At 37.0% G+C, this 19,534-nt stretch overlaps 2 protein-coding genes across 5 annotated transcripts in view; one reads left to right on the forward strand and one right to left on the reverse strand.

Moving 5' to 3' along the window:
* Positions 1-19,534, forward strand: part of sv2bb (synaptic vesicle glycoprotein 2Bb) — a 50,725-nt gene that overhangs the window by 24,514 nt on the left and 6,677 nt on the right. For both annotated transcript variants that reach the window (XM_082160192.1, XM_082160193.1), the window contains exons 2-5: positions 12,272-12,958; positions 18,127-18,307; positions 18,732-18,883; positions 18,984-19,117. In XM_082160192.1, coding sequence (XP_082016318.1) covers positions 12,499-12,958; positions 18,127-18,307; positions 18,732-18,883; positions 18,984-19,117 — 927 coding nt within the window. In that variant the 5' untranslated portion in view covers positions 12,272-12,498. The remainder of the gene's footprint in view (positions 1-12,271; positions 12,959-18,126; positions 18,308-18,731; positions 18,884-18,983; positions 19,118-19,534) is intronic.
* LOC309490440 (uncharacterized protein) lies at positions 85-7,726 on the reverse strand. 3 transcript variants are annotated; one of them, XR_014202685.1, is made up of 9 exons: positions 7,557-7,726; positions 6,442-6,509; positions 4,647-4,841; positions 4,170-4,332; positions 3,702-3,784; positions 1,917-2,186; positions 1,577-1,644; positions 996-1,039; positions 85-665 (listed from the first exon to the last, which is right to left on the reverse strand). XR_014202685.1 is itself a non-coding variant. In XM_082159609.1 (8 exons), exons 4-8 carry the CDS (start codon positions 3,814-3,816, stop codon positions 608-610), a joined length of 555 nt encoding a protein of 184 aa, XP_082015735.1. In that variant the 5' UTR covers positions 3,817-4,332; positions 4,647-4,841; positions 6,442-6,509; positions 7,557-7,726; the 3' UTR covers positions 85-607. The 3 variants fall into 3 exon arrangements, 2 of the variants coding, with proteins under 2 accessions (XP_082015735.1, XP_082015736.1); XM_082159609.1 differs by having other exon boundaries at positions 3,702-4,332; XM_082159610.1 differs by lacking the exon at positions 1,577-1,644 and having other exon boundaries at positions 3,702-4,332.

Raw genomic sequence — 19,534 nt, forward strand, 5'->3', positions numbered from 1 at the left:
GGTGCATATGTTTTCTCTTAATCTAAAATAACAAATATAAACAATGGTAAAAATCAAGAGTATATGAAGGAACAGAGCCAGTGACATATTTCAAAACATTTTATGAGTCCACTCATCAAAAACAGATAATGTTCTGTACAAAGCAGCAACAGAAACAGAACACAAGAATAAACCAAACTGCTATGTCTTAACACTGAAAGACAACATTGCAAGTCATATAAGGCATCCATTTTACAACCTAGCAACAAAAAAATACATCGGCACACACACACACACACACACACACACACACACACACACACACACACACACACACACACACACACACACACACACACACACACACACACACACACACACACACACACACACACACACACACACACACACACACACACACACACACACACACACACACACACACACACACACTCTTAGTCAAAAAATGGCTTGCTTGAAAACTCAGTTCCCAGTTTTGCACAAACAAATATATAGAAGCTTATTCTAATTATGAATTAATAGAACAAAACATTGCATATAAAAAGACAATCATAATACAAACACTGTTACTTTGACACTGAGGTTGAGAACACATCAAGAGATTTCTTCATGATGAACTTTGAATATTTTCTCTTGGCTCCCAGGAGTTTTTCCACTTTTTCCCACTGTAAGACAGCAAAAAATGTTAGTTACAATGCTTATTAATGGAATATAAATACTATCTTGGTTCTCAACAAAGGCTTGATAAAAAAATACTTCAAACTAAGAGTGGTTGAAAACATTAAAGAATAGATAAAAAAATAAAAAGCACACCACATTTCAAATTATATTTTAATTACATTGAAGTCTGAAGTCCTGATCAAACTGCAACTTCAGTTAAAACTGAATAAATGTTTTTGCAATGTAAATTTTTCTCTCTAATGTTTTTATATAAAAAAAAAAAGTTCCGTCAGTGTTCTACAGTACAGAATATAAACTTCAAATAATATGCATACCATCCAGAGCAAGGATGCCACTGCACCAACACCTCCGCATGACCCTTAGCAGAAACAGAAAGAAACATGGGTTAATGTTAATGACATTTACTTACAACACATGAAGTTACAGTCATACATCTGCTGAACGGTAAATACAAAATTAAATCCAAGTGAAAATAAACAAAGTGAAATAAATAGTTAGTTGGACTAAATCTATCATAATAAGCATAATAAAACTTTAATTAATAATTATTAGCACAATTCAATTTATTACTATATTATCAATACAATTTTGTAATATTGTATACTGCAGTTTTTATTTTTGTCACACTACCATTTCTATGGTTAAGGTTTTAAATTTGCACAACTTAAATTGTGAAGTAAAATATTTCTTATTACACGGTTTAACATTATAACACAAATTATATAAATACCTAAACCTTACATTAATCATCTAGTATATTTTGTAATGTTTCTTTTTTGTGCAAATACATTGCAATTACAACATACAAAAGTACAAAATAGTATTGTTGCTGTGAATGTTTTTTTTTAGAATGGGGGGGTGGGGTTATTTCAGTATTTTGCTATTTAAAACAAACCTCCCTGATTCTTTTCTTCAAATTTTTTTTGTAGGGGAAATTGGTTGAGTCTTTATGCATGGGGCATTCTGAAACAAATAAAAATATGGTTATAATTTGACACAAGTAAAATAAAAAGTTCAACAAACAATCAACTCTTGGTTTGGGTACGTTATGGTCACAACACTGAATAGCTTAATATAAATATGTTGCAATATGTGTAAAAGAAAATATTACAATATTTACATTTGTAGAATTCTAACCCAGCCTTTAAAAAAAACCAATGAGAAAGGCCATGTTCTTTTAGCTCTAAAAAGCTCTCATTATGTTAAAATAAAAAACAAAACAAATCCACACATACCTTTATTGTCTGCTTTCCTCTTTCTTTTTCTTTCTTTTCCTGAGGAAGATACTGGACCTGGACTGCCTAGCTCAGTGGACAGTTTAGAATAGGAAGAAAGAGTTGAGGCCGGTGGCAGAGAGGAGACCAGAGAAGAAGAAGGTAAAGGACTAGACTCAGAGAAGGTGAAAACAGGATGAGAAGCCAAGGAGGAAGATGCAGGAGGAAGAGTGTCAGACTCAGGGCTGAGCAGAGATGAAGACTCTGATGCTGGGTCTGCTGATGGAGTCTCTGCACACATAAAAATAAATAAATAAAAACTGCTGGAATACACTATACAACTTGTAGCCTCTGTTCTGGGCACAATAAACTAAAATACATGTGCCTACATTGCTTAGGAAACACATAACCAAATAAAACAACATGGGCCGGTTTCACATACAGGGCTTATATTAAGCCAGGTTTAAGCCTTTCACCATGTCCTAACCAGACGCGATGCGATAAGATTCCAGCGACAAGCAACTTGCCTGTCCACACCAAAAGCGACGCGACTGCGAGATGCGTCAAAATCAATCAAAACCCACAGCCAATCAGAACAGCATGTAGGCGGGGCCGGGCTCTCGCTGCAAATGCATAGCACCAGGGTAAAGACTAATCTTGACGGCATTCGCAAGAAAATGTAACCTGTGTGTGTTACACAGGTTATGTGAAGTAGCCTACATAATGAAATGTACACTTATTACACCATTTAAACATTATTTAAAATACATAATGAATCACTAAAACAATATTTGTCCAATAATAGACTTGTTTGTTCACAGTTTGAATGTTCTTGTTTCCCCATTCGTTTAATTTCAAGATCTGATGTGAATTCTCCATTGTTGCTTTTACAGCTACAAAGCTGGAGCACTGAATGATATTCAGAGTCACATTACACGCTTTTAACATTAAGTAAAGCACATAAACAGTATGTTTAAAGATTATCATTGCCACACTTTGTGTTTGTTGTTCCAGCGCGGCGTCACAGAAAAAGAGAAACCGTTTCTAAAATAGAATCGTCACATGCTGCCGTTGCGGCTGGTTAGGACAAAAAAAATTATTAATATGGAAGATAACCTTTTATCTCCTGTCGCGGTGTTGATCGCATGTACTAAAGACACGGTGTTTGTTCAATTAGGACATTTAAGTAACTTTAATAAATGTGCCCTATGGCAGCTGAAACATGCATTATAGTCTGGAACTAGCTTAAGCCTTGTTTGTGAAACAGGGAAAGTGTTTGATAATCATAGCCTGAAGCTAAAAAATAAATACAAATAAAAGTCTGGCCATCATACACTACATTATTTCCTGTGAAATGTTACTGCCCAGAATGTGTAGGCTGGCTCTGACTTCTAGCAACTAGCATCAATTTCTGAATTGAGGCAAAAATATGGGTAAAATTCATGTAGTGTATTCCAGCCTTAAGCTGCACAAAGACATACATGGTGTGAAATTGTAAAACCAATACACCATTACACCACCATGTACAGATACAGTTCATACAATGTGCTCACCTTAACAATATAGTTTACTATAGTATAGTATGTAGTAATCTATGGAAATAAATTGTAGAATTAAACAAAATATATTTAATGTATTTTGTTGTTTTCAAGGATGAAACATTTATGATTTTATGAGTGTAATGAGTGTCACTCTTAGGGTCTGCATTTGGACAGATATTATTATTTGGTGGGTGACAGGTGCAAAAAAAATAGTTTGCTGTACAAGAACATGTTAGTTAAATTGAATGAAACATTTTACCATTACCGGTAAGCAGAGATGGGGAATCTGATGCTAGGTCTGCTGATGTGTTAAACTCTCTCCTGTGCTGCTTGGTGCTTTTATAGCCACTGTTGGATAAAAGAAACTGTGATGTGGACATGAGAGTAATAATAATTAAATAATAATTCAGCAAAAATAAATAAATAATAAAATAAAGTGTTATTATGGTTTTATTATTTTATTTATTTGTTATTACGTTTAAGTCCACATATGGGTTGTTTTTATTAATGTAATATCAATTTAACATTATCAAAATAATACCCTGCTCAAGTTTTATTATGTAATTTCCCCTATGTAAAAACATTGGAAGTATTGTTTTTATATGCAATTTTTAAAACCTAAGGTGAGAAAAAAATAATAATAATCATAATAATATATATATAATTGAGGATGCACTAATAAGCAATTAAATATGTGAAAATTCTGCATGCATTGCGCATTTGTGTTTATTACCATTAAGAAGACTTTCATACAACCTCTTTATGGTAAGAAAAGCATCCTGAGTTTCTTCTGTATCCATCTTCCAAGGACAGAAGCACTCAGCAGAAAAACCATTTGAGGTTCTCCTGGCAAGGAGAAGGAGTGGGAACCTCTCTAAAAGCTCCCACTTGTGGAGCTGGAATAAAATTGAGACAGAATTATAAAACTAATAAGGGGGAGAGGGAGAGATGGAGGGAGAGAGAGAGAGAGAGAGAGAGAGAGAGAGAGAGAGAGAGAGAGAGAGAGAGAGAGAGAGAGAGAGAACTTCTTTATCAGACCTGAGTACAATGGAAACAAACAGATGTTACACCTAAGTCCTTATGCACTGAAAAAATAATTGTTGAAGCTTTTGTATATAAATATAACAACGACATGTGTGTATAAGCTAAATATCAGGGATTATTTACAGTACTTACTATTTTATGACTAACATCTGAAAGATAAACCTACCAGTAGATTTGTTGCATCATAAACTTTGTTCACACTGCAGTTTTTTTTTTGCCGGTCAATCCATTCTTGGGAAAGCTGTTCTTTTTTTTTCTCAAGCTTTTGCTTATATGGCTGCTTGGCACTACAGTGTTGACATGTTTTGCTTGCAACTCCAATTTTTGTACTGCATATGTAGCAATCCTTTAGAGTAGGCATCTGTAAAAAGAAACATGAATGATATGTGTTATGAGGGGATAATAAAAAAAAAATTTTCACCCTTTGTTGACAAGTCACAGTCTCCAAAAATATTGTTACCACAGTGACTTAACTTTCAAAACATTTAAAGAAAACTGAAACAGTATAATGCTACTCAGAACCTGGTTTTAAAAATTGTTTTATCAACTTAAAGGCGACATGAAATCAAAATATACCCGATTTACTTTGCTGGTGCATATTACTAGTCTTGAGGTGAACAATTAATTTATGCAAGTATATACACAGAAAAAAAATATGTTTGCCGTGGTAATCTTTCATCAAAATCTGAAAAGTTACTTTTGGTCTGGAATGGCGTTCCTTCTCTGATGATGTAGGTTTAACGGCTTGGGTTGGGAAACGCCTAACCACTCCCCTCAAACCGTTAGTCTGCTATGAGCAGAGATGGAGAAGAGGAGCGCTAGAGTAAAACCCTGCCCTCTGTTCAATATTCCCTTTCACATGCAACTTCCAGTTCACAGGGACTTTTTTTTATTTTTTTTTTATTTGTATTTGTATTTGTGGTAGACTATTATTGAAAGCATCAGAAGAAGGCTATAAAAGAGGTTTTAGATCAAATGTCATAATACATAGTTATAGACTGTTGTTGACTTCTAAAACAGATATGAATGACACGTGAGGTATGTAGTATAACAGATCATAAAAACACGGACACATAGACACTAGTGATGCGCGGGTCGTTGGGTTGGGGAGGGTCATTAAAAACAAAATAAAATAAAAATCCATATGTTGCATGCAATGTCCAGCCTATATTAAATATTTGGGAATATCAATCTAATCATATTTTAGTAGGTTATTTGATATGGCCGTAGCAATGCAACTTGCGTGATTTCCCCAAACCTTTGGCGTCACGTGACACAGCTCGCGCAAAGCAGCTCCCGCCGCCAGCCACAACAACAAAGACGGAGAAATAAAAGTGAAGATGGAAGATGAGGTGCGGGAGAAATTGAGGTCGGGATTTTACATAATTAAAAGAAAAAAAGGTGAATGATGAATTAGAATGAATACAAACGCTGCTTTGTAAATATTGAAAATGTTTAAATCATTATCTTATTAATATGACCTGATTTATGGTTCATATTCAGAATCGTCTGTTATTGCCAGTTTACAGGGCGATGTTTCCAAGCACTTTAAGGCTGAAATAAAGGCTGTTTTCATTTACATTACTATGCCTAGTAGGCTATGTCTATTTAATGGTCGCGGGTGCGGGCGGGGCGGGTTGTAAAAATAGATACAGTGGTGCGGGGCGGGCTGGGGCGGGCCAAATAATTTCATAAAAGCGGGACCCGCGGGTTGTAAAAAAAGCCGACCCGCGCATCACTAATAGACACATGTAGCCTACTGGTGTCAGATGCTGCAAGAACTGGAATTAGCTAATGTTTTGGAAAGGTTGTAACAGCTTTAACTCTGTTACCTTAGCGGTTATATTTTTCCACACCATTAGGGGGCGCTAATCAGTAACTGTGCTAACTGTGTTTGGTAAATATAATATGATCATGCTTAAGTGGATAAAAATCAACATCAGATGACTTGGGTTAGTCACCTTTGCTGTCTGTCCTCTAGCCTTGTCCTCTAGCCTCTAGAATGTTTATTCTGTTCCTGGTTTTGCACCTGTATAAAAAAATAAGAGACAAATAGCACAATGTTACAATGAATATATTGGTCATACAGTTTATAATTCTGAAGAGCTAAGAAAGAGAAGAGAGTTTTTCACTAAACGTTAACAATGACTATAAAGATCTATTCTATTCACACACACACACACACACACACACACACACACACACACACACACACACACACATATATATATATACACACACACACACGTGTGGAAACAATTCCATTCTAGTTATTATCATACATAATTCCATTATTTTATTACAAATATTTATTTTATTTGAAATAACAACTATTACATCTATTTTATTTATTGTTAATTATTAGTTAGGCCTATGATTATATTTGCAGTATTTATTTATTAATTTCCACAATTGGATATTTCTGGAAAATATTATCTCAAATATGAATGTACGTCAATTAATAATTAACTGAAACGTAGGCCTAATTCACATGTTAAATACTTTAAAATAGTATTTGGATGATCGAGTCAGATTAACGAAATATGGAATGGACGTTTTAACAAAATGTGTGGACTTTTTACATGGTCCCTTACACACAACGTTTCCAATTTCCGAACGATTTCACACTAAATACTAACTTTAAAATGCATGTGATCTGGTCAAATGATTTGACCCTCATGTTCAAATAATGAGAAAAATAACGTCCCTTAATGATTTGACACGCGACGTATTAACGTCAGGCCTATTCAATCTTGAATAGACGATATAATTATGTCCAGTAACAATAATCCATCTCTTTTTAATAATGTTAAGTCGATAAATATGAATAAAAGCGAAGTTTAATGTCACCTGTGATGTTCACGCTGTAGGATAACTTTTCCATTTAACGTTAACTGTTAGGCTAACGTTACGTTAGATATTTCATTGTGTTTCTTATTTCATACGTTATTCTCAAGTAAAAACCTCTAACAAGTTAAAAAATCACCACAACGCAAGATGAAACAGCACAAGCGCCTTGCACATTATTTTGTTCAAAAATTATCATATTATCAAGGTTATTATCAATATAGCCTACCTGTATTAGCCACGGATTAGCCATCTCGTAGAAAACCCACAATGCATCAAGGCGACTCTGCGTGGCATATCTCCCGCCGCCTATAGGGGCACTATTTTAGGAAATGATGCAGTGGGTCGTATTTAAGGAAAGGTGCAAACGACCATTATGGTCGTATAAGTTGGAGGACTTGTTGCCTTTTCCTGTTGGGAGACATTCATCCTACCACTCAGTAACAGATGACCTGTCATCTTCAAAATATTTGAGAATAGACCTAATTCAATTTCCACGCTTGCCCGCTGGACAGTTTGCCGTCTCCTGCGCAAACTGTGAATATCATTTGCTGAATCCACCAACTAACCAGAATCTTGTTATCCCCATGGATAATGAATGACGGGCTCCATGTGACTGAGTGTTAAATCTTTCATGGCCAGGCTTCTATGGTTTGATGCATGTGTTGTATATTTGGCTTGACGCGGGTGTGGTGCAGTGCACTAGAAGTGTCTTTTACCACGGATGTCTTCATGCTGCAGTGTGTTTTCTCTCAGGGAAAGTTCTGAAGGCCCTGCCATGCATAAATCAGCTCTTTTGCTATACACACATCACTCACCTAAGATGGCACAGTTGCAGTGCTATTTTTGAGTGACTAGCTCATTCCTTTTTCATATTTGGAAATAGTCAGTATTCGCAGTTATGTTTTGGGCCACTTGTGGCACAGAAATAACACACTTCACCGGCACCGATATAATCCAAGCGAAATTGACAAATTAACTGGTGTGGCGTAGTTTCAAACAGAATCATGCCAAAACGAACTTAATTTGGAGTTATTTTCGGGAGTTCGAAACAGTTCGCCAAAGCAAACTTAACGGAAAAGTTCGCTCCGGCTAGTAAACACCTTCGAATTACCATTGGGTCATGGTTATTGGAGGGTGGGTATGTAATAGGTAGGTTTGCGCTGAGGCTCCGCCCTCTTTGACACAGTTTTTTTTCCTCATGTTTAATACTCTAAAGCTGTTTGGTTTAAAGCATTCTATTGATGACCTGACTTTACTTGACTGGAGTGTCAGTGGCTTAGACATATTACAAGTCTTGCAAAATGATTTATGTCACCGATCTCACTACGTGTTCATGCAAACAAGCATTGATTATACATTTCCTCAAGTATGCTTTTTTAACATTTATAATTAGCCTGAATAACAAAAGTCATTGCCTTAACTCTCAAGTCCGCCTGATTGTCATAGAAACTATTGGCATTGTCATAGTAACTATTGCTCACAAGTACAGCCAGAAATGTGCATCTGGTGTCGGTTTGCAAAGAGCCAAATGTCTCCTGCAGGCTCGATGGAAAAGGTATCAGATGAAGCTGCAACTGATTCTATTTGAGAAAAGCCCATCTGGAAATTCTGACCTTCACTTGTCTTTGTCAAAAGAGAATGAGCCACTTTGTCGCAGATGCCGGCAGGCTGAGAAAATGCCAAATTGCACATTTACCTCGACGCAATCCTCTTCTGAACAATAAACAAATCCATTGTTATTCACACAGGAGCCAAAAAAAACCCAAAGTGAATCAATCTTGAATAAAACGCCATTTAATGAGCTCTAGCAGTTTTGCACAGCGCTGTGCCAGAATCGTCCCTTTCATATAATGCACAGATGGGGAGTAATGTTTAACAAGACATGGGAATTTGGAGGGGAGTGCGCTGCCTCAAATGATTGCAAATTGATTTTGCCCCAACAACAGTTTTCTATTAGGCCTTGTTTAGATCCGTTCCTGAGGGAAATCTCATTCTCTGCATTTTTGATGAACATTCCAGACACACTAAATGTGTTTTACTTTTAACCCTTTGCTTCTTTGTCTCCCATCATAATGAATTTGACATTAGTCTTGTCTCCTTGTATTAATGTATTAGTGCTAATGTGTTGTGATTTGTCATACCTGTCAAAAAAAAATTCACGAATTCAGCAATAATGAAATGCCTACCTGAATGTTAGAGCCATTGTGCAGTGTAACACCAAGATTTGGCTGGTTAGCATGGTCAGTTAGCAGCTGTTGCTAGATGCCGATGTTGTGATTCTACCCCCAAGATGTAGCCATTTGTTACGCCTGTTAAAAAAAATAAACCACATTTCACAATGTCTCCTCATAGATAATCAAAATAGCGTTTCCAGTTACCCAATTGTAGCACTGGTCACTAATCTAGCAGGCTAATCAGCTAGCAGCATGCTAAACAATATTGTTGCAGTGATAACATATTTTTGTTGGCTAATCTGAAAGTTAGCATCACCTTACCACAACAAAAACCCAATAGATTATTTTCCATTGCCTTTTGGATTCTTGCACAAAATATATTCTGTGACCAACAAAAGTTTATGATTCTTACATGTTTTATCATGATAATCTAACACAAATAAGTCTAAATATAATTGCCGAAAGTAAAAAGCTAAACATAGGATATACGTTGCATGAGTTTAATACCATCACCGTTAAGTTTCCCACAACTCTTTAGTTTTTTTTTTGTTTTTGTTTTACATTTAGCTAAAAGTTTGAGACAGAATAGTTTGCAAGAGAAGCAATTATAAACACAACAAGGCTGTGAAAGCAAACTAATGAGTAGATCAGCTTTCCTGTTCAGAGAGATGACGTTAATGTTCCTGACAACCTCTGCAGTCTCACTCAGCTTGCAACTGCTTGTTAATCAGCTAGCATATGCCTTGCAAGTTAATGAACTAGCACTACGCAAGGCTAGTCAGCTAACTGAACAATGAATGTTTAATTTGACCATTTATAGCTTCTGTTTAATAATGTGATATTACATATTATTAAAAATTCGCTAATTGTTGTATTTACACAGTTAGCACAACATGCACCACACAGCAATTTTGTAGGTTCTTTTTTATCAGGCACTGAGTATATTTCATTAAATTACATTAGACTTTTTTGCTAGTGACTGCACTCAAAAGCATAAAATTTACTTTTTACCCTTTGACATCACAGCTCAGGATGGCTACTAGTGAATGTTTTAGGACTATAAATGGGATGCTAATAGCTAGCTCAGTTAGCAGACCCCCTTAGCACACATGCTCCTAACAATGTTGTATTCAATTATTTTTTGCTCTCTCTCTCTCTCTCTCTCTCTCTCTCTCTCTCTCTCTCTCTCTCTCTCTGCTGTATTTCCTGTATAATTAAAGCCATAAAGATCTCATAAATATAATTAATTTAAACAAATCCGAAGTGATCATTTTCATGTCTTCGTCATCAGCGCTAATTAATCTGGAACAGGCTCATGTGTATGACCTCGCCATTCATTATACAATTATTCAAATGAGCAATTCAAAGGATGATCCCACTTGTACCATCTTGCTCTGACCAAAGATATTTAAATTAAGGTCCTTGTTTAACTGAACTAATAACCCACACACCTTATTCATGAGTGTCTCAGCTAGCAACATTTCCTGTAATGAGTCCACAGGCATTATGTAGTAACATACTGGACGGATGGCATTTACATATGTATGGTGGAGTACATCCTCTACATTGTAATTCACAGCATGTCTGCCTGCTGGTGATGTGAATATATGGACCACAGTGGGAATAAGATATGCACAGGATTCTTGGGTAAATCCTCGCTTGAGCCAGAAAGACAGCTAGAATCGTGTCGAGTGAGACCAATCTCATTTGCTGCATTAGCGGAGACCCAAACAGCTGTCAATAAATGAGAAGAGGCCTCTGTGTCTTCTGACAGGCCTGGGTTTAATTAGTAAGCAGATTTAGTTAGTGTGAAACAACGGAAGGAACATTTAATAGTGTGACATGCTTTACAGTAAAAGGAAAAAGGATTTTGTTCAGGAATGCATGTTTACTTTATTGCACTGCCTGTTACGCATATTTTACTGAACTCTCATTGTTAGACTAAATATCAACAATTATACAATTAAACATCTTACAACATTACAATAAGAACTGCGAACTTTCATATATTAGATAAGAATATTGATATTTAGTGTTTGTAACATTAAATGCAGGACAGTTCAGTAGTCAATGGTATCTATAAGTACAATAAATGAAACATGCATTACTAAACAGTATCAGCCCTTTCTCCATGAAGTTTTTATTGTAATGTTGTAATAAGTTTGTTTGTTTCTTTGTTTTATTTCTTTGTTTATTTATTGCCTGCAATATAGCATTTATTTTATTTTATTAAATTCGAATTAAATCACTGTCATAGAGTCGGTTGTAGAACCAGATGTGAAACAATCATCTTTTTTATCTTTTTGACCACTAGTTGACAGCAACATGCATCATGTTGAAAAGCTTTGAGTAAGTTTGACTGTTTTACAAAACAGTTGATAAGAAAGCCTCTGTGCTTCTCAAGGCATCATTTCACCATCAGTACCCGAGATCACCATTTTCAATCCATTGTGGTTCCTTGGTTCCCACTCATGTTTAAAAAACAACAGTTTTGACATCAGCCAAACCACTGATGTCAAATGTACTAGCCTAGGCTGCGTTTCCCAAAAGCATCGTAAGCCCAAATCGATTGTAGAATAATTGCCACCAATGGTCTCAACGAACAACTTACGATGCTTTTGGGAAACGCAGCCCTGGTTAAGAAGCCTGCAATTTATATCATGAGAGAGTGTGTATAAAGTTCAAATGTGTCCTTCATTTATGCTTGATGTTGAAGCATTTGTCCAAGGTTATGGGTTGTTGATTCAGTGTTTATTTACATTTGCAGGTTCAGCATGTGGCCCAATGAGAGCTCAGAAAATCAAAGGTGATTAGAAGTTACCAACTGCTATCCTTACAGTCAAACTCAAGAGACCCATTTGATTGGACCTCTCAAGATTTATTCAGCTGTAAACACGCAGGAAGTTCAAAGAACACAGACACAAACCATATCAACTACGGATTATGCCCATATAGGCTCCGACGTGCAGTTTAAGTAAGAACATATCTGAAAGAATGGCGGACCCCTACCACAACAACGTTTACCACCAGGGAGACGGAGACAGCTATGGGACATATGGACAGGGAGGACCAGACGGCTACGGTTATCAGACTGACTACCCTGCCCAAGAGGAAGACGCCGCCAGTGACGCCACCGAGGGACATGATGAAGATGATCAAATGTATGAAGGGGAGTACCAGGGCATCCCGCATCCAGATGAGGCCAAGACTGCCAGGAGGGCGGCGAGAGCGAAAGCGAGGACAACGGCGGACGCCGTGTCAGATCAGGAGGAGCTGGCTGAACAATACGAGGACATCATGGAGGACTGTGGACATGGGAGATTCCAGTGGACCCTGTTTGTGGTGTTGGGTCTGGCGCTAATGGCGGACAGCGTGGAGTGCTTTGTAGTGGCCTTGGTGTTACCCAGTGCGGAGAAAGACATGTGTTTGTCCCATTCTGAGAAGGGAATGCTGGGTAAGTCACCATTCTAGAGTTCGGAATAGCATGCTATCATACTACTTTCAGTATTTATGCAGTTGACACATGAATGATCCACTAAATTAGCCAAAATCGGCAGTATACTGCGCTATCTACTGGTTTCCCATAATGCATTGCACACACTTCCTCTGCTAACAACATATCAGGCTGCTAACTTTTGTTTTATATAGTATTCTATATAGAACATACTTAGCCTATATATATATATATATATATATATATATATATATATATATATATATATATATATATATATAGTAATCTGGACATGCCACATTCGTCATGTTGTCGTTATCATGTGACCTACCAGAGTCAGATGCGTCACTTCACTGTCACAAATCCTCTCCTGTGGCCTCATGGGATGGTAAAGTGTCCATATGCTCACTCCAAAACCTCACCTACTTTATTTTGTTATACTGTGAATTCAGACTCTGTTCACATACTGTTTTTCACAGACTGTGTAGTAAAGTATGCTATATTAGATGCAGCCATAAACAAAATGCTAAATAACAGTATTTAGCAGAAATGTTAACCGGACACCATCAGCTCAAGCAAACATGCAGTGAGGTTGTGGGAATAAAATGTAGTGTAATGCTATTTGAAACCTTTAGCACTGCATAATGTGCACTGTTTCACATGCTATTTTTAAACTGTAGCAGGTGGTAGGCTATACAGCTAGCATCCCATTGTTAGCCCATCTCAGTTACAATTTATGTCAACTGACAATTAAAATGATCATAAATTACATGAACTTGAGATGATAAAAGAAGGATTTTCTCAGTATATGGTGTTGTTTTATGGGTGGGTGTGCAGATATCCTTTTTCCTGCATCTTTTTTATTTTATTTTAGATGGTTCTGGAGTTCTGGATGCTTTTCCATATGGCAATGCTGCTGAAAATGTTTTAGTTTAATTAATCCTAGTGGTTTTGTGAATTTAAGCAGACCTGAGTGAATGCATATACAGTTATTTTAGCCAACTGCTACTTAAGGAGACCATCAATTAAGAATGTTCTCAAATTAGCTAATGGAGCACTCGACGGTTAAGATTAATTGCAACTGGGTTTCGCACTCGGCCTTACATCAATCCGTTCTTGCTAAGTAAAGCAAGTTGGGGGAACTGACTCGTGACTCCCAACGGTAAGACTAAGATGGGTTAGTTTTCAGCCAAACTAAAGCCTCAGAGAAACAATTAAGCAAGACCAAGCAAGCATAGAAATGGGAGTGTTGGAAAGTTGTCTTTTTTGTACTCCAAAAATATTCTCCCTATGAAACCGAAGCTTCATGGTATAACTTGAAAAAAATAGTTTAGTATTTTATTATTTTTATTTTTATTTAGTTGCTTTTTTTATTTATTTATTTATAAAATCAGACATATTAATTTAGTGTTTTACATTGTTTTATTTTATTTTATTTTGAGCTAAACTTAAAATTCATCTGTAATATAGGCCCTGAATAAATTACTATCAGCAATAAAGGGAGAGTTTGAGAAGCAAGATCAATATATATATATATATAGTTTCTGAACAGCTTCAGAAACTAGAACACTTCATAATAATAACACAGTTTTTTCAGCTTTTTGATCTCACTTCAGAGATATGCCTTATTATCCAGAGATTTTTTTATTGATCTACTTTCCTTAATTCAATAGTTACTACAGGAAGCCATATTTAAAGACTTTGGCTTACCTTGTAATAATGAAGGCAATCTACAAATCTGTCTATCAGATTGAATTTTTCAAGGCACCAGAGGTGAGAGTGCAAAACCTCCCCCCTGTTTGGTTAAGTGATATTGATGTGTGTGCAGAAGCAGCGTGTATGAGAGAGTAAAGACTGTCTGTGAGCTTTAGGGAGCCAGAATGAGTGAGCACTTTTCATCCTGCATGCCCGTCGGTGGAGAACCACTGAGTCAGCAGTAGCCCGACAGATCGATAGCTTCTCTTCTGACCTTGCTCTGATACATAATCCTGTGCTCACCTCCCCCTGCAATCTCCATCGAGTTATATTCATCACTCGCCTTTTCATATACTTAACAGTGTTGGTTCTGATCTGCCATCATTATAGAGACATTGAAGCCTTTTGCAGGTCTAGAACTGAACATGAAGTCTTGTAGATGGATCTGCCACTTTACTTAACAGGTTTTCATAGTTGTTTTCATTTTTTGGCCTAGCACTGTGCCAGATTTCATGACGCTGCAGAGTTTACATTGATTTGGTGTGCAGAAATATCCAGGTGTAGTGGTGGGTAATGCTAGTCAACTAATCGCTTTTAAAGTGCGGTCACATTTACCATTGTTTGGCGAATTTTTGATAGGAATCAACGAAATCTGGAATTTCACGTTAGGGCGAAAGATTTCCCTCACAGATTTTGCGTCGGGTTCAGTTCATGCGGATTCAACACGCTGACCAACAGAACGCTGCTTGGTCTGAAAATGACTTCTGTGTGAGCTCTGCTTAATGCATCGCTACACCTTTTATAGACAATATTATCTTGATAGACAAGAAAAAATAAACAATGGACCATCTTTGCCAGCAAAATTTCACAGAAAATGTGAATGCTTATGTGACTGCACTTTTATGCCTGAATAATTAGGCTGGTTTGACAGGGAGCAGCTGAAGCACAACATGATAATTAAACACCAGCTAAAAATATCATTACTCAAAAGACTTTTTTTTCTTTCTTTTTTTTTACAAATATAAGACTAGTCGGCCATACTAATAAAGTAAAAAAAATTAAAATAATTGACAAATACTCAGCTAGTCTTTCAAAGTGTCTCATCTGTACCTGATTTGCAATGAAACACTGTAACAAAAAGTTCTAGCTAAGCTAAAGCAATATCATAATTTAAATTGAAATAGATTCCTGGACGCGATATTTTTTTCCCCAGGATGGTAGGGGAAGACTCATGAATATTCATTAGGGAAGTCATCCCTGATTGGTCTGATGCCCTACCCCTAACCTCACCCCTAAACCTAACCGTCACTGGGGGTCTGATGACCTACCCCTAACCCCGCCCCTAAACCTACCCGTCACTGAGGTTAAGACCAATCAGGGATGACTTCCCTAATGAATATTCATGAGTCTTCCCCTACCATCCTGGGAAAAAATATATAGCTTCCTGGACCCTCTTTTATCTTTCATTGGTCCTCAAAAAACAAATAACCCCGCCCGAACTCATGCCATTGGTCAAGTCAGTGTTGCTATGTCAGCCTGGTCGGAATTTTCAAACAAACACAGCAATGTTTTGAAAGCGCCAAGTGTTTTTAGTTCTCGGTGGAATCAGCTTACGAATATCTTATTTATAGTCTGCATATTAATTAGGGATGTGTGAAAGTATTGAAAAAATGACACATATCACCTTCAACCCTGGCAATATAAACTCAAGTTCTCCTTTAAATATGAATGGCAATAAAGCCACAGCCCTCATTTTGGCTCTGAAACATTGTCACGACTGCGTGACTCTGCGGATTAAGGCTGACCAATGGGATACTGGGAGGATCCTCACGCTGAGTGGTGGGGGATAATGGCAGCTCAGCTCCATATGTTGATCTGCTCAGAGAGGACTGGGCTGTCACTCTTCCACCAGTCCGACACCAAGCTCCCTTCACCACATGACCATCTGTACTCAACGCCAGGCCCTCGTGCTTCTTGCCTGTGCTAGAATTTGGGGGAGTGCATTATGTAGAATAGATTTCATCAAATGAGTCAAAAGGAGCTGAGAGTATTGGTGTCTGAAAGCATAATAAAATCAGGAAAAAATATGTATATTAAAGGATTTAATTGAATAAGTATTTAATATTTATATTTTCAATTCTTAGATTTTTTAAAATCTTATTTAATAAACTATATGAGAATAAGTTTTTTGTATAATTTAAAAAAGAGACTCTTGTAGTCTGAGCTGAGGCTTTTTGTTTATATGATGTTAATATGAGTCTGTTTCTTGTTCAAATCATGCAGATATTAACAATGACAGAAATTCTTTGAATTACAAGTCTTGAGCTAACTTTAAAGTTTGTACATTTTGCAGATGCTTTTATCTAAAGCAACTTCTGTGACATGGTCATGCATGGTAACTGAACCCATGCTTGTTAGCGCCATTCGCTAGTGTTTGAGCTAAAAACTAGCCTCAGTGTTGAATCATGATTTAAATGAAACCTTTTCAATTTCTTTTGCATTCCTGAAGTATAATTGTAATAATCTCGCCTTTCAAAAAAGGAGTTAATCTACTGACATAATGATAATGTGCCTCCAACATCGTGTGACATTTGCGCAAAGGTTCAAATTGAACGCCAGCTCTTTCAGTGTTCTCTTAAGTGAGCACCCCGCTGACAGGTACAATCACTAAACATGCCGTGTCAGCCTAATAGCACACCTGTGAGTTCTGCTATAGCTTCTGAACACCCACTCGCACTCATTAAGATTGACCTGGGCTGGTTTCCCAAAAGCATCGAAAGCTTAAGTTGATTGTAGAACAATTGCCACCAATGGTCTCTACGATCAACTTAGGCTTACAATGCTTTTAGGAAACGCAGCCCAGAACCGCAAAACCTTTTATTGCAATCACTTAACATTGTGACTGCTCATTTGATGTTCTTTTCCCTCTATTTCTGACACTACATTAGCTTAAGTTGATTGTGGTTACTTGAGTTCTGATCTTACGTCTATGTCATTTAAAAAAAACACATGTAGGCTCTATTGAATCTCATTAGATGAGAGTTATTCAAAGTAAACTCTGCACAGAAAAACTATTTTGAGGGGTGATCAGAATCCTAATGCACACTAACAAGAAGGAAAGGAGGGAGATGGCGCCCCCTAGAGGTACTCAAACAATATGTCTACTAAAAATGTTTGAAACGTACCAATAAATAAACACATAAATAAATAACATAAATTATTTAGTTAAATTAAATGTAATTAAACATTAAAGTATTTATTTCTGTAAGTATGTGTAGTTTTTACATTGTAAATATTTTGAACAAAAAATATTTTAAATAATATTAAAATATAATCGTGTAATGTTAAAATATTATGTAATATTTATAATAATATTATAATAATATTATTTATTATATCTTTATGTATAAATATACATATTTAATGTATCTGTTAGTCAGTTGATCTCACATGGTTTGTTGTTTCTCCTGCAGGTTTGATAGTATTTCTGGGAATGATGTTTGGAGCATTTTTTTGGGGTGGCCTGGCTGATAAAGTGGGCCGACGGAAATGTCTGGTCATCGTCCTGGCCATGAACTGCATCTCTGCCTTCTTCTCCTCATTCGCCCAGGGATACGGCTTCTTCCTGTTCTTCAGGCTGTTCTCTGGATTTGGGTAAGCTGGAGGGGGAAAAAAACAAAGAGAAGGAATGGTATATCAATAAAAAACACTTGGGTCTGCCCTCCACCTTCGAAGCCATATAATTGCATGATAATAAGTCGTTGTTTTCCATTGGAGCTTGAGCCCTACTGTAAATCAGGCTTGTCCAGGCTCAGGCCTTTCTCCCTCGGCTCAACATCTAATTTAAACCAAGCAAGGCTGGGCAGTAATTACAGTAGGCTACTGATCCACAGGGGACTCTCAATCTAGCTGCCTCTGGTAGTATTTTCAAGCAATAAAAGCCTAAGGGCTGTATCCTGACTTTAGAAGTCTCCTCAATATGCTCCCGTGGCCATTTATGGAGGTTTTGTGAACATGAAAGGTAGCCTGTATGAATAATTGTATTGTAAGATGACTGCTGCCCTGTGTTTTCTTGCAGGATCGGGGGCTCCGTCCCAATCGTGTACTCGTACTTCTCTGAGTTCTTGCAGATGGATAAGAGAGGAGAACATCTCAGCTGGCTCTGCATGTTCTGGATGATGGGGGGCATCTACGCCTCCTTCACAGCCTGGGGCATCATCCCTCGATATGGTACAAACATATACCTTGTATTTGTAGAGCAGTGTAAGGATAAAGTTCCTTTTTTTTCCCTTATATTTATGTTTTTTGCTTGTGTTTTGCTGTATTTCAGGCTGGGGTTTCAGTATGGGCTCTGAGTTCCAGTTCCACAGCTGGAGGGTGTTTGTGTTGGTCTGTGCTCTCCCAGCAATAGCAGCTTTTGTTGGGCTAATGTTCATGCCTGAGAGCCCACGCTTCCTGCTGGAGGTACATAACTATATTTCAGCTATACAATAGCTTTGTTCCAAGACCTAGTGAGCTGTCTCGCTTCTTACTACCTACACAGACGGAGTCATAAGTGACCGATTTGGAACATTCTTCATAGGCTGCAACTCACACCACACAAATCTTGAGCTAAGTTTGACATTAGCATGACGCTAAGCTAACCAAGTGATACTTTAATAAACAAACCCACAGCACTCACGAATATTAATGAGGGTAAAATAATCTATTTTAATTACACTGTTTATTTCAGTACTGAGTGAAAAGGTTTATTTACAATCAATATTTCACCTTTAGCTTATTTTTTCACAAGTCTTATATGCAGGGTTTTAATTATGCTAGGTTTTGAAACAGACAAAAAGTGTAATGTTTCCTCTTTAAATGTATAAGTACAAATGCATG

Source organism: Leuciscus leuciscus (assembly GCF_965113295.1).
Source record: "Leuciscus leuciscus genome assembly, chromosome: 25".
Lineage (NCBI taxonomy): Eukaryota > Metazoa > Chordata > Actinopteri > Cypriniformes > Leuciscidae > Leuciscus > Leuciscus leuciscus.

Bases quoted from the DNA above. Each gene is read 5' to 3' on its own strand.
- LOC309490440 (XM_082159609.1), bottom strand. From the start codon at position 3,816: ATGTCCACATCACAGTTTCTTTTATCCAACAGTGGCTATAAAAGCACC. The intron at 1,645-1,916 runs GTATGTGTGGAT...TATTTGTTTCAG, and splicing joins GAGGAAAGCAGACAATAAAG to AATGCCCCATGCATAAAGAC. The intron at 1,040-1,576 runs GTTTGTTTTAAA...GTTTCTGCTAAG, and splicing joins TGAAGAAAAGAATCAGGGAG to GGTCATGCGGAGGTGTTGGT.